Source organism: Myotis daubentonii, chromosome 10 (genome assembly GCF_963259705.1).
Source record: "Myotis daubentonii chromosome 10, mMyoDau2.1, whole genome shotgun sequence".
Taxonomy (NCBI): domain Eukaryota; kingdom Metazoa; phylum Chordata; class Mammalia; order Chiroptera; family Vespertilionidae; genus Myotis; species Myotis daubentonii.
This window is the reverse complement of record NC_081849.1, coordinates 23,117,055-23,131,945: the sequence shown is the minus strand read 5'-3', so window position 1 is coordinate 23,131,945 and position 14,891 is coordinate 23,117,055. Positions and strand designations below refer to the sequence as shown.

Genomic DNA, 14,891 nt, shown 5'->3' with positions numbered 1-14,891 from the left:
ATTATTTGAAAAAATATTAGAATACTTCAACCAATTATGACCTGAGAGACTGAAGTCTTCCCTCCTTATCCTTAACCAATTAATTCACTGCAAAGACAGCTTTTTCAGAAGTATATTACTGAGAATGATCTGGCTTTGAGAAACATCTTCTGTTCATTTATTTTTATGAGGTTTTGTGCTTAGGGAAAGAGTTTTTAGAAATTTTTTTATATAAAATAATTTTAGAGGTTAATGCAGCCTTTTTCAACCTAGCATTAGCCTTGAAGCATCCGTTAAATATATGAATTAACTTCTCGCCAATGCATCTCAAAGGGTACTAGTTATGACCCATCCTTTGGAGAACTAAGAAAAAGTCTCTCATCATTTTCTGTGTTCTGTGATTCAGATGAGGAACCCTGGTTGAGAAAGCCTGGCAGAAGTTCCTAAATGAAAACATTTTGTAATGTCATAAACCTTCTTTTATCTGTTTACATGCACAGAGTATATCAGAGACCTCAACAAGGGAGTAAAGTATAATAAAATCTCTGGACACCTTGCACCAATATTTACTCATTGAGCACCTCTCATGTGTCAAACACAATTCCAAGTGCTGGAAACAGAACAATACAAAACAGGCAGAAATCTCTGCTTTCGTGGATCTCATGTTTAAGGGGAGAAAAGATAACAATAAATTAGTAAAAATATACGTTATATGATAAGTGCTATGGAGAAAAATTTGATAGGGAGTGTTGGGTGGGTTGTTTGTACAATTTTATTTTATTTTATTTTAATATTTTTATTGATTTCAGAGAGGAAGGGAGAGGGTGAGAGATACAGAAACATCAATGATGAGAGAGAATCATCGATCGGCTGCCTCCTGCACACCCCCTACTGGGGATCGAGCTCACAACTCAGGTATATGCCCTTAACTGGAATTGAACCTGGGACTCTTCAGTCCATAGGCCAACGTTCTATCCACTGAGCCAGGGCTGTTTGTACAATTTTATTATTTTTTTATTTTTTATTTTTTAAATATATTTTATTGATTTTTTTACAAAGAGGAAGGGAGAGGGATAGAGAGTCAGAAACATCAATGAGAGAGAAACATCGATCAGTTGCCTCCTGCACACCTCCCTCTGGGGATGTGCCCGCAACCAAGGAACATGCCCCTGACCGGAATCGAACCTGGGACCCCCCAGTCCACAGGCTGACGCTCTATCCACTGAGCCAAACCGGTCAGGGCTGTTTGTACAATTTTAAAAGAGAAGCCCGGGTAGACCTATTTTGAGAGGGGATCTTTTGTTAATAACTGGAGGTAAGACCCAGCTAGGGTATCTTAGAGCATTCCAGGCAGAGGGAATAGCAAGTGCAAAAGTCTTAAAGCAGGAGAGTTTCAAAATAACAAAATAACAGTAAGAAGGCTAGTATGACTGGAGTGAAATGAATAATTGGGGGAAGCAGGAGGTTTGGGAAAGTAGAGATGTGATTAGAAATGTAACAGGAGGCTGAATGGTATACCTTGCAGGCCATTGTAAGAATTTTAGGCTTTACTCAGAGTGAGATTGGGAAGCCATCGGAGGATTCTGAGCTGAGAAGTGATATGACCTGACTTATTTTAAAATAATTAATCTTGCTATAGTATTGTCAACAGACTGAAGAGAGACAAGGTTGGAGCTCAGGAGCTCAGCTTTTAAGATATGGGAGGTTTGAGATGCCTAAAACACCCAAGTGAAAGGACTGAGTAGGCAATTGAATACAAAGATCTAGTATGTAGGGGAGAGACTTGAGCTGGGGATAAAATTTGAGTATCAAATGCCACTACTATGTTGTATTTAAAACTATGAGATTGAATGAGGTCACTTGGGGAGAGAATATAAACAAAGAAGGGAAGAGGCCCAAAGGTCAGTCTATGGGGGTTCTGTAATGTACATTTCTAGAGTCACTTAAGTTATAACGTATGCTGAAAGTGTGTTCCAAGTTCTTACTGACATGCATTTGCATATCTTCTTGTATTTAGAAAGCTTTAAGTCAAATCCATTATTCCTGGCTTCTCATTCAATGGGTTTGGAGCTTTTTTTGTGTTACCTTATATAATTTCCCACTGCTTCTGTTACTAATTCACAGGCTACAAGTTTTCCAGGATCATACAACAAATCACACATGGATCTAAGACTAGAAACTAGTTCTCTCCCAACTCTCAGTCCAAGACTCAAGGCAGTAGACCTCTCCATTCGGAGTATGTTTAAGAGGACTTCAAAACTATTCATGTAAAAAAAATAAAACCATAAAACAAAATGAAGTAACAGTATGTGTGACACAGATGCAAAAGAACTAAACATATTTTTGGGATTCATTTTAAAAGCACTGAGTTTATGGAAATAACACTTCCTACAGATTAGTTCAGACCATATCTGGAATATTATATACATAGGCATAATATTTTTAAAGAAAAACTTAATCTGGAATATACCCAGATGAGGATAGCCTTGACAGTGGGATGCCCCCAAAATGGTGATTTTTATTTCTAATTCTAGGTAAAATCTTTAAATTCAAGAAATTGTAATATCAGGTTTCGGATTTGATCCCCGGTTGGGGTGGGCGTGGGAGGCAACCGATTGATGCTTCTCTCTCATATTGATGTTTCTCTCTGTCTCTCTCTTCCTCCCTCTCTAAAGTCAATTAAATAATAACAAAAATAAATTCCAATAACTAGAAGAGTTTATCAGGAGCTAAATAACTAGATAAATGAAGGGTTACCCTATCATTTAAAATGCTCCCAAAGAGGTCAGATAGCTATTTGCAGGGTTGCCAACAAGGCAATTCCAAGCATCCAGTAGAAAGCTGAAGAACTGACCTTTAAGTCCTTTTTCATTTCCAGAATGTTTTGACTTCAATGCTCTGGAGCTTAATACCCTTAAATGGATATATGTGGTGGATAATTTTTTTTACTATAAAAATGGCTACTTAAAAGGTCCACGTTTTCCACAGTGTCACCAGTTAATGTCACCCACCAATAAGTTTACCGGCCACCTATGTGTTCGCTTAGAAACCAAGTACATCAACACACTCTTCTAGGTAAACAAATATTTTGTAGGTATACTCTCTGCATATAGGGGTTCATTGGGAAGGCAGGCATTAGTTTTTCTCTGCAGGAACACAGTTGGAAATATGGATCTAGTGTGTAGAGAATAAACTGAGTTGGAGTTAAAATTTAGTATAGTTATTATTTAGTATCATCTTTAGATAACATGCACAAACTATTAGTGTAAAAGTTTATACCCTGTTTTACAATTCACATTTTCACAATTATTAAAGTTTCCAGAGTTATATTAGCTGGTTTATGAATTTCCAACACTGGTTATTTCAGCAGAATAAGATTGGTACCACATTTGGTGTCCACAGACAAAAATCCATAGGAAATGATCTCATGTGCTTTACATATTTCAGTTATTGTGGGGAGAAAGTAAAAAATGAAATGTAAAAAAAAAAAAGTAAATAACAATCTGTCAATCTAAAAGTGACAGTTTTCTAAACAAGCTTTCTTTAAGTTTACATAACAAATACTGCTTTCCTAATTGTGGGAAGAACAAATAAAACTTCAGGTCATGATGAAAACTTTCTAATGAATATTACTACTTATAATATGAAGAGATAACTCAGTTTCCTACCACATTCCAACACAAGAGCAAAATAAAATAGCTCCATATTAGATCAGACACATACTGGGCACTGTTGCACAAATGGCCAATGCCTTCGAGGGGTTTTATATGGTAACAGCTCATCTGGCATTAAATAAGACTCAGGACCCATATATTTGAATTAGTGCCACTGCAAAGGAAGAAAGGAGTAGTAAGCAACAATATCACAGCTTAGAAGAGAAGGCAAAGGGCTCACTTGAACTAGCTACAATGTTTTCATGTTTGTTGGGGCAATTAAGGTTTCCCCATTAATATCCAAGTACCCGATGGAAGGATGGGGAACCCCTCTTCTATATTCAAAGAAAGGAAAAACACAAGTCTTAACACATGTTGTTTAGTGAAGTTCATCAGTGAGCAACAAACTCCTTCCCACCCTCTAAATAAATCAGAACTCAGTTTCCTTAATAACCTTCTTTTACCTTTATTGGAAAAAGAGGCTTCTATTAACCTCCACTCTGAATCCCCAAGAGCAAGCATGTCAAACTCGCGGCCCACGAGTCGCATACTGCGTTTATTTGGCCTGTGTTAGCCTTTGAGTTTGACATGCTTGCCCAAGAGGAATCCAAAAATTCCAACTTAGAGACAAAGTGTTTATTCCAAAGCATGGGCTTGACCATGCTTAATTAGCCTTGGGCAGGCAATGGGGTCTATTGGTCATACCTCCATAAAAGTTCAGTACTCACCTGAACTATAGCTGTCAGTAGATGACTGAGAAATAGAACGAGACAGAGAGCGACGTCCAATTTTGGTGGGACGTTTGTTGAATTCTTGCTTCTGGTCAGCAAACTGGATCTGCTAAGAAAAAGGACTCTAGTTACATAAAGGAAAACAACCTCTGTTTTGAGATAACATTTCAGGGTAGTTGATCTAACTGTACCAACCCATCTTCAGAATGTTAACACTCTGGAGAGAAGAATGATTTTTCATTCTTTACTTACTATATTTTCATCAGATTTAAATATTCGATCCACTCTCTGACTATATGCTTTTATTTTATTACTAGAGGCCCAGTGCATGGATTCATGCACCGGTGGGGTCCCTCAGCCTGGCCTGTGCCCTCTCGCAATCCAGGACCCTTCAGGGGATGTCGAGAAGCCTGTTTCACCCAGATCCCTGCAGGCCAGGCCGAGGGACCCCACCGGTGTATAAATCCATGCACCGGGTCTCTAGTATGCATATAAGATCTTTGATTAATCTCTTCCTGCCCTCCCCCTTCCCCCTCTCCTCTGAGATTCATCAGTCTATTCCATGTTTCCATGCCTGTGGTTTCTGCTCCTGCGTTGAGCATCTGCCCCCTGGTGGTCAGTGCGCATCATAGCTACTGGATGGTCACTTAGGCTTTTATATATATAATTTATTATTTTTTTTTAAAATCCTCACCTGAGAGAGTGGAAGGGAGGGAGGAGGGAGAGAAACATTTACTGGTTGCCTCCTGCACGTGTCCCCACTGCAACCAAGGTACGTGCCCTTTGACCGGGAATCAAACCCTTGACCCTTTGGTCTGTGGGCCACCACCCTAACCACTGAGCAACCAGCCAGGGCTATATGCTTTTTACAATAAAATTGTGACAAAAATAAATAAATAAGAGAGAGAGGGAGAGAATGAGATGTTCTTGTTAACCCCTAGAGTGCCGGGGAGGGCGATCCAGCTCCTCCTATCGTTCGCCAAAAGTGCCGGGAGCGCTATCGCTACTATTAGATGCTAGTAGTTCACTCTTTATTGACAAGTGGCACCTAAGTGCAGAAAACAAATGTAGTAAAGGTTTCCTTAAGTTTTTGATTACGTAACTTCATTTACTTGTGATTCATAATGTTTTTCCTAAACTGCTGTAAAATCAGCAAAAATGCCTTGGCAATTTTAGCATAGTTCCTAGGATATTGGTTGGCACTCAAAGGGTTAAAATTAATTTTTAGAAAGTTGAGTCATATTCAGAAATTCTTTCTATAGTTTCGCTGAAAAGAATTTTGAGACTATTCCAATTTTCACCTATCTAGATGAGAAACTGCAAGGTACAGGAAGGTAAAGTGACTTGCCTTCAAGGTTTTAAGATTTTCAGGAAATGGTTTCGTATAATGAAAAAATACATAGGCTTTCCATTCAGACAGAACGTTCCGGGACTACATTAAAATACTGGCTATGCCACTCATTAGCTATGTGATGTTGGTCAAGATGTTTCTATGAGCCTCATTTTCTCATAAATACAGCAAAGATGAAAAAACCTCACAAGTTTTGGAGAGGGTTAAATGAAACAATGTATGGGCATACTTTGTTTTATTGTGCTTCACAGATGTTGCATTTTTGTTGTTGTTGTTGTTTGTTTGTTTTTACAAATTGAAGGCAAGACTCTCCACCAGCAAAAGATCACAATTCTATTGTGGTGGTCTGGAAACAAACCCCCATATCTCTGAGGTACGCCTGTATGTAAACTGTGAAAAAAAGCAGGAGATTCAATACATCTACTCCCCCACTCCAGCCCCTACAGTTTATAAATCTTCTTATAGCTCTTACTGATAGTCACCATAGTTTTCAAAAAATATATATTTTATTGATTTTTTACAGAGAGGAAGGGAAAGGGATAGAGAGTTAGAAACACTGATGAGAGAGAAACATTGATCAGCTGCCTCCTGCACACCCCCTACTGAGGATGTGCCCGCAACCAAGGTACATGCCCTTGACTGGAATCGAACCTGGGACCCTTTAATCCGCAGGCCGACGCTCTATCCACTGAGCCAAACTGGTTAGGGCTAGTCACTATAGTTTTTAAAGATGTATTAATTAGCTTTTTAATACTAGTAAGTACAGTAAACATTAATTTATTGTTTTTAATGCTTGCTATCATAAAATACCTAAAAGCCACAAGCGTGGTCATTTATTAACTGTAACATGACAGATGTAGAAGGAGTGAATACGTGTCCTGAAAATGTATAAACCTCAATACTCGAGACTGCATTTTGGACACTATCTGACGAGTCTCTTGCACTTTATATCTCTTTCCCCTCCTATTGGAGGTTCCAGCTGCTACTTCTGAACACTTTACCAATCAAAGCTCATAAATTTCAACAAATAACTTCTTTTCTTTTTCCCTAACTACAATTTTGCATAATTGCTTAAATTATTCTGGATCCCAGGTGGCAAGGAGGCAGGAAGCATCAAAGATCTGACAACTGGTTCTACCTTTCATAATAAAAAGATGGTTCCCTGATGGACAGAACACAGACACAGCATATCAGAATGAGAGCAACAACTGACCTCCATTTCCTGCAGCTAGAGGTAACTACTAAGTCATTGGAGTATTGAGACAAAGGAACCAACGACAAATTAAATTAGCTTAGCATGCCTTTCAGGGGAATTCATACCATTTTCATAGCTGTAGCAACATAGGAAGCCTATGTAGCACTTCCGGGTTTGTAAAGTATTTTCCGCAATAGGAAAATTCATTGGATTAGAAGTTCTTTGCAAAATGAAAAAGGGCAAAACTCATTATTTTGCTAAATAGGTAAAGTGCCCTTTCTATGAACTCCCATGAGATATACATGAACTTCCATGAACATCTCCTATCACAGTACTTATTACACTGAATATAACTATAATATAAGCAATTGGCTCCATAAAGGCAGGAGCTATGTATGTAAGGGTGACCTTACAGTCTCAGACACAAATGCCTGACACATGGGAGGCAGTCATGTGCTGAAATGAATCTGAAGTAGCCTAGTCTATCTTCACTGTCTGTACGTGTTGAATATTAAGTAAACATGGTAAGCATAAGCCAAGCTTAAAGTTAAAAGAAGTTTTAAGGGCAAAAAGAGTTGGGAAGGGGAGGAAGGTGGGTGTGAAGATGGGGAGGAGGATAGCAGTCAAGCTCAGAACTCTGGTTTCCATGTCACCAACCTTGTTTAAGACAATGACTTATTTTTATTCTTTTTTAGAGGCCCATCTAGGAAAAGGAGTAATAACTGACCTTCCAAAGGTCACAATGAGTCACTAACTTTAGCCGTGCCTCCTTAAAAAAGAATAGATAAACCTGCCTGAGTTAACACCACCCCCCCACTCCCATCCCACACACCACTAGAGGGGGCCAAGCACTCAACTTCTCTAGAATCAGGGGTGGGTGGGTACACATACATTTACCCCAATAACACTGAACCATAGCTGCATCATCATCCAAACCATTTTCCCTAAGCTGAGCTCTCTTCTCTAGTCTTCTCCACTTAGTTATTCCTTCCACTCAGGTCAAGTTTAGGCTGTCTTTTGGCACTACAGAAGACTATGTGGGCTTTTTCCACAAAGAGACATAGAGTCCTAAATTTTGTTTACTTGTTAGATACTGAAGTCAAGTTTCTTTTGGATAGAAGAATATTAGAGACTAACCACTTATATAAAATGTTATACCATTTTCCGGAGAAATTAATATGTTTATCTTTTACTGACAACCAGAGCATATGTTTAAGTAGGTCATCCCTGTTGCCCACCTGCCCTAATAGTTAAATATTCTATACATGCCTACTCAACAGCTCACGTTGTAACACTCAACATCTTGTAACACAGTAGTCTATCAACCCCCGGCTGGGGTATTTTGGTAGATCCTACCCCTAATTTTCCTATGTGTCTGAAATCAAAGAGTCCTTTAAGGTAATCCACCTTTTTTTCCAGAGAGAACTGCCTAATTCCAACAAGCATCAAGATAAGGGAGGGAAAGAGACTGTTAGGAGAGGGGCAGCTCACCTTTTGCCAGAAGGAGGGATGAAAGCAGGAAAGGAGGGAAAAAGCAGCTGGCCTTTCACATTAATGGCCATCGCAGCAGCAAGACTGGAAAATAAGAGTTTAGCCTCACCTGGGCTTTAATCCCAGAGTTGCCACTGACAATGTATTTCTTCTTGTTGCTCAGCATAGTGACATTACCAACCCTGCTGCCACCTCTCCGGTCTAGGACCCTTGTGGCGAGGCCTTTAAACTTTCCGCATCAGCAATTCTGTTGGCTCTGATTCCAGCTAGCTTTTTTTTCCCCCTTGGTTGGGAGGTGGGGTGCTACCCTTCCCTGGAATCCCTGAAGCTGCTCTAACAACCCCTCCAGCAATCGAACCCGATGTAATAACGCATTTGTTAGTGGCTCATCAGCCATTCCTAATTCTGGTGGCTGTTTTATTTTATTTTTTTCCTAAACACCTAATTACATGATCCTCTGACCTCTAAACCTTAACAAGTCCCTTGACAAGGCCCAACTTGCATTCGCATAACAATAGCGTATTTATATAACCAGGGCACTTTTTTGCCTGCTATAATTACCTTGCTAATTAAGTTCCTTTTTAACCTTACCTCCTCCTTTTCCATGTCAGATGATTTTAGTTAGCCTAGTCTTATTAGAAAAAAAATTAACTACAAAGCCACTAAAACAATGAGGGAATTTAAGATAGTGAGAAAAAAAATGGTGCTAAGTGCTCAGGCAACCCCTCCCCTATACTCTGTATCCTTGGGTTAGAGTGGGAATAGGTTTTGACATCTGATTTCTAGTCCCATCTCAAGATTGTTGCTGATTAGGTACTGAGTGACTATATTTGTTTTTTTCAAAGAAGTTTTTCAGCCCTGGCTGGCTTGCTCATTGGTTAGAGCATCAGCCTGCTGACCGAAGGGTTGTGGGTTCAATTCCCGGTCAAGGGCATGTACTAGCGGGTGCAGGAAGCAACAATCAACGTGTCTCTCTCAAGTAGTTTTTCTTTCTCTCTATCCCCCGCCTGCCCCCCCCCCCTCCACTCTCTCTAAAAAAATCAATGGAAAAAATATCCTCAGGTGAGGATTTTAAAAAAAGTTTTTCAGCCTTGCCCGGTGTGGCTCACTTGGCTGAGAGTCTTACCAAGCACCAGAAGTTTGCCACCCAGTCGGGGTGTGTGCAAGAGGCAACAGATGGAGGTTTTTCTCTCTCTTTCCCTGTCCCATCCTCTCTCTAAAATCAATAACTGTGTGTTTTCTGGAGGTATGACTACAAAGGAAAGTTTTCTTTTCATATATATATATATTTTAACAGAGAGGAAGGGAGAGGGATAGAGAGTTAGAAACATTGATGAAACATCGATCAGCTGCCTCCTGTATGCCCCCCACTGGGGATGGAGCCTGCAACCAAGGTACATGCCCTAGACTGGAATTGAACCTGGGACCTTCCAGTCCGAGGCCCGATGCTCTATCCACTGAGCCAAACTGGTCAGGGCAAAGGTAGTTGTCTATTGCCTCAGAGTCCCCAGAGTCACAATGGCCTTGTTACATATCAAATAGAGTCAAATGAAAGAGCAAAGAATCATTATTTATCATTATTTATTTTCTGAGAGGGGGCCAGTGTATAGGAGATCCATATTCAACTGTATCTTATAGAGACAGGGTAGAAATGTGATTTGAATTCTTCTTTAAAAAAAGGGGGGGGGCGCTGCTTATTGAGCTGAAGAAAGAACATAAAGTGGTAAATCTTTTTTGTTAAAGAATAATCTTTGAGAGAAAAGGTCTCTGAAAGAACAGAATAAGGGAAAGAGCTAATTATTTATTAAGTGCCTACTATACACAGCCTTGTGCATGTTACTTCTACTAATCAGCATAAGAATTTTTAAAAGTAGGCATTGTTAACCCCATTTGACAAATTAGGAAAGTGCAGCTCTGCGAGAACAAATGATTTGCCTGAGGTCTCACAGTAAGTAAATGATGGGACTAGAACAGGGGTGGGCAAACTTTTTGACTCGAGGGCCACAATGGGTTCTGGAAGGAGGGCTGGAACAAAAGCATGGATGGAGTGTTTGTGTGAACTAATATAAATTCAAAGTAAACATCATTACATCAAAGGGTACGGTCCTTTTTTTTTTTTTTTTTTTAGTTTTATTCATTTCAAATGGGCCGGATTCGTAGTTTGCCCACGGCTGGACTAGAATGTGGGAGCCTGTGTTTATGTCAGAGCTGAGGCTCTTTCCTCTGTACAATACCTAGTGATATAAATCAATCAAACACCAAAAGCTCCCTGGGTCCTAATCCTGCGTGCATTAGCCCTCCTTACACTTACTTTCTTACCAGATTGGGTCTCAGAAATGACATCATCCCCAATGATCTAGGAGCTCTGACCAAATCACAATTCTGAAATGGCTAATCCAAGAATTTTAAATTTAACAGCCCTTTAACTGGTAACTTTGCCCAATGCCACCACCAGAAATTTAAACAGAAATTAATTGATCTCCATTATTGATGTTCAACGTCACTCATAATTTCAGGAAATGAGATAGACTGATAGTTTCCTGCTTGTTGGCTGGATCTCTAAACTTCTGCTTTTGCTAACCAAGGATGTTCACCCTAGTACACTCTCAGCTGGTTCCTCATTTTACTCACTCAGGTGGAAAGGAACTCTTTGGTCCAATGGCTTGTCATCAGACTTGAACCAAAAAGAGTTGCAGATCTACACGAAATACAACCAGAAGACATTTTAGGACACTATTACTGACTATTACCACTTAATGAGTTTATCTAACAAAGGAGTTCTCAAACTTTAGGTGCTTCAAAATCATCTGGAAGGCCTATTAAAATGCATTTCTGGGCCCCACTCCCAGGGCAGAATATTGAAAGTCAGAAAAGATTCTTTGAAAAATAAGAGATTAGAATGAGGTAAACCTTCATACCCAGCTCAGGGATCAAGAGAACTGGGTCTAATTCTGACTTCCACAGTTTGAGGCTGTTAAGAATAGATGGTTAAAACAGTAAGAAAAACAGAACTCCTGGGGAAGACAGAAGATCTATTTAACCTAAAGAGGATCAGGCCAAGAGAAAACAGTTAATTCCTTTTCAAATACACAAAGGATGATAATCAGAGGTTCTCTCTGTTTCTCCATTTCTTAACATTTCCCACACTTTACATCTATAATCCTCGTTTGTAATATGGGAACAATAACATCTACTTTGCCTATCTCAAATGTGTGCTGAGAGATAAAATAATGTATTTGAGAGGGTTCTGAAGACCACATAATAATACACAGTATAAAACATTAAGATTTTTGTATTTTTAGGTCACAAGTTCTTCATTTAAAGTAAAAAAAAAAAAAAAGCAAAATTTTGTGTATGTTTTCCTGGAGAGAGGGCCTATAGTTTTTCAAATGGGTCTCTGCTTTAAATGTCAATCCTGACCCAGAGCTAAAGCCAAGCTATCTCCACCACAATTTACCAGATCGGTACCTTAAAGGTGTCTCACTTCCAAGTAGATATGGTTCAAGCATTCTTAGAGACATGCCTCCCTTTCAAGCCGAATGAGCTGCTAAAACAAATTCTTCACTTATAAAAGGAATGACTTCCAGCCAAAAGAAAGTCAGGTAACCAGCTGGCTGAGTACTCAAGAAAGTCATTAGATTTCCTATGGAAAAGTACCAAGTACTATAGAGAGCCTGGGTGGGAGGAGAAAATATTAAAATGCAGAAACTGACAAAAAGGTTACTGCTGATCTCCACACAACATAAGAGAAAGCATTTGTATTTTACCTACCGACAGGAACTAAAGATTTCTCAGGGGAAGTAAAAACATATTAATAAGACCAATCTTTAAAAGAATGTATTCTCCAAACTTTTAGCAGTAAAACTGCCTGAACAAGCCAAAGAAAATCCTTCACAAAAAAAAACCAAAACAGCTGAGGAGCAGAGGGTCCAGCAGAAGTTTTCCAGAGGCTGATGGAATGTTAACTGAAGGTCTACCCTGTCCATTCTCGAGATTGGGGTTCTTCAGAGTTCATCCTGGCTTATTTCCCTCCTGGAAATCAGAGACGTGAGTACTCTCAGCTGCTGTCTGGTCTGAGTCTTATTTTTGAGGGGTATGCAAGTCTCTTTTTTCTGCTGTTGGTAACAAAAGGGAAGGTGCTATAATGGACCTTCTTGCTAAAATTTCCTCCTGAAAGGTTTGAAAGTCTTGTCATATTTCTTTTGGAGGCTAGGATAGTCTCAGTGGAAATTTCAATACATTAATATCAACTGGGACATTTGTTAAAATGAGTCAGACATTTGTTAAACCTTTTTAAAATTGAAATTTCTGCCCAATGTGGGAGCTGGCTCCAGGGTTTTCTCTCAGAGATTCAAGGGCACTGACCTTTTACAGGTAAGGTCTGGAAATCTATAGGCAATACACTAGAGGGTGCTCAGGGGTTCACTTTACTGGCTAAGTGGACATAGGCGGCAGCCTAATGCAGCACTTTCAGACCAGGTCAGGAACTAATGACATGTAGTATCTTAAAAAAAAGCCTCAAAAGGTTAAGTCTTTTGGCAAGGAAATATAGTAGATGAAAAAACTGAATTATTGAAGATAAGCCCCTCCCTATTCTTTCTCATTGTTGTTTTAAAAATAAAATCTACTGATTAAAGGTATTTTCCTAATTTTTGAGACAGATGGACCAAGAAATCGCTAAATGAGAGACGCCATAACGAAAACAGAGCAGACCTGTGTTTTAATGAATGTTTACTAAAAGCTGGGGAGTCCTAAGTTATATCCCTTAAGCAATAGTCACACTAACTCCGTAAGGACACTCTCCTTGTTCATGTAAATAAAAAGAAAGTAAGTAGGTAAGCAGCAGGAGCTCCTCTTGAGGATGTGCTCAGCAGGTAAGATAGTGAGGAAGTTATGAGGTTAAGAGTTACTATAAACTTTCGTTGATTCTGAGTTGACACACTAATGCTCCACGGAATTCTTCTGTAATATTCCTTTAGAGAAGTACCAGAATTTAGTATTATCTTAATGTGGTCCCTCCCATAAAACAACAACAACCAGATTTCTTGCTCCCCCTTGTTATTAGTGAGTGGCTGGAGATTCAGAAACAAAAGCCCAACTAGAATTATTGAATGAATCCTTTCCATTAATTCTAAAACAATACATTCTTTGAAATAAGCCTGTGGATGGGAAGGATTAGTTTCTACCAAACTTTTTAAAACTAAGCACAAGGTTCTGAAACAACATTAAGAACAACAGCAATAACCCCAAACAAAAATAAAAACCAATAGTTTTAACAATAAGAGGTGGGCTCCTCAGTTGGGCCTTTATTAGGCCTATTATATATTCAATCTCATTATTTTTGTTGTTGTTAAGCCTCACCCAAGGATATTTTTCCATTGGAAGGTATGGGGAGAGACAAAGAGAAACATCGATGTGAGAGAGACACATTGGTTGCCTCCCACACATGCCCGACTGGGGCTGGGATGAAGCCTGCAACTCAGTGTACGTGCTCTTGATCGGAATCGAACCCAGGACCTTCAGTCCACAGAGTGGTGCTCTATCCACTGAGCCAAACTGGCTAGGGCTCAATCCCATTATTGATGGTGAACCCAGGACCTTCAGTCCACAGACTGGTGCTCTATCCACTGAGCCAAACTGGCTAGGGCTCAATCCCATTATTGATGGTTATTTCTTTAAGTCCATAATTCCATAAAAACAAAAAAGAATTTGAAATATGTTGTATAAAGTCTAACCAGTTTCCCATTAGGAAATCCTATATAATAAAAGGCTAATATGCAAATAGACCGAATGGCAGAACAACTGAACAACCCGTTGCTATGACATGCGCTGACCACCAGGGGATGCACGTGGAACATGGCGGGCATCGGCTCTGGCGGGATGGTGGAGCAGGTGAGCTGGGGCTCCAGACCAAGGTGGGGCACCAATCACTGTCATCAGGGCGAGCCTCTGGTGGTTACTGAAAAATTTTTTTTTTCCAAACATACTTTATTGATTTTTTTACAGAGAGGAAAGGAGAGGGATAGAGAGTTAGAAACATCAATGAGTGAGAAACATAGAACAGCTGCCTCCTGCACACACCCCACTGGGGATGTGCCTGCAACCAAGGTACATGCCCTGACTGGAATCGAACCTGGGACCCTTCAGTCCACAGGCCGACACTCTATCCACTGAGCCAAACCGGTTAGGGCGAAAATTCTTTGCTCTCAAGCACCACAGTCCCGCCTGCCACTCACACCTGCTGCCGGTGCCATCAGCGGGTACAAGTGGAGGCTGCCGGCCCTGGGCCCTGATCGTCCCTGAGGGCTTCTCCACTTCCCCCTGCTCTAGGGGGCAATTGGGGCAGCAGCCACCGCTTGCACCCACTGCTGGCGCTAGCCCCAACTGCTCTACACCAGCAGGTGCTGCGCCATCAGCCCATGGGAGTGGTGGTGGGAGCAGGGCTGCTAGCAGACAGAGGACCAGCGTCTGAGGCAGGAGAGGCTGGACAG

The 14,891-nt window shown here is 40.2% G+C and overlaps 1 protein-coding gene across 6 annotated transcripts in view; it reads right to left on the bottom strand.

Annotated features, from left to right (window-relative positions):
- AHCYL2 (adenosylhomocysteinase like 2) overlaps positions 1 to 14,891 on the bottom strand; it is a 189,438-nt gene that overhangs the window by 43,295 nt on the left and 131,252 nt on the right. For 2 of the 6 annotated variants that reach the window (XM_059711762.1, XM_059711764.1), the window contains exon 2: positions 4,361 to 4,472. In XM_059711762.1, the coding sequence (XP_059567745.1) occupies positions 4,361 to 4,472 (112 nt within the window). Of the gene's footprint in view, positions 1 to 4,360; positions 4,473 to 8,509; positions 8,633 to 14,891 lie in introns of those variants that run through there. The other 4 variants (XM_059711763.1, XM_059711766.1, XM_059711767.1 and 1 more) reach the window with 3 other exon arrangements.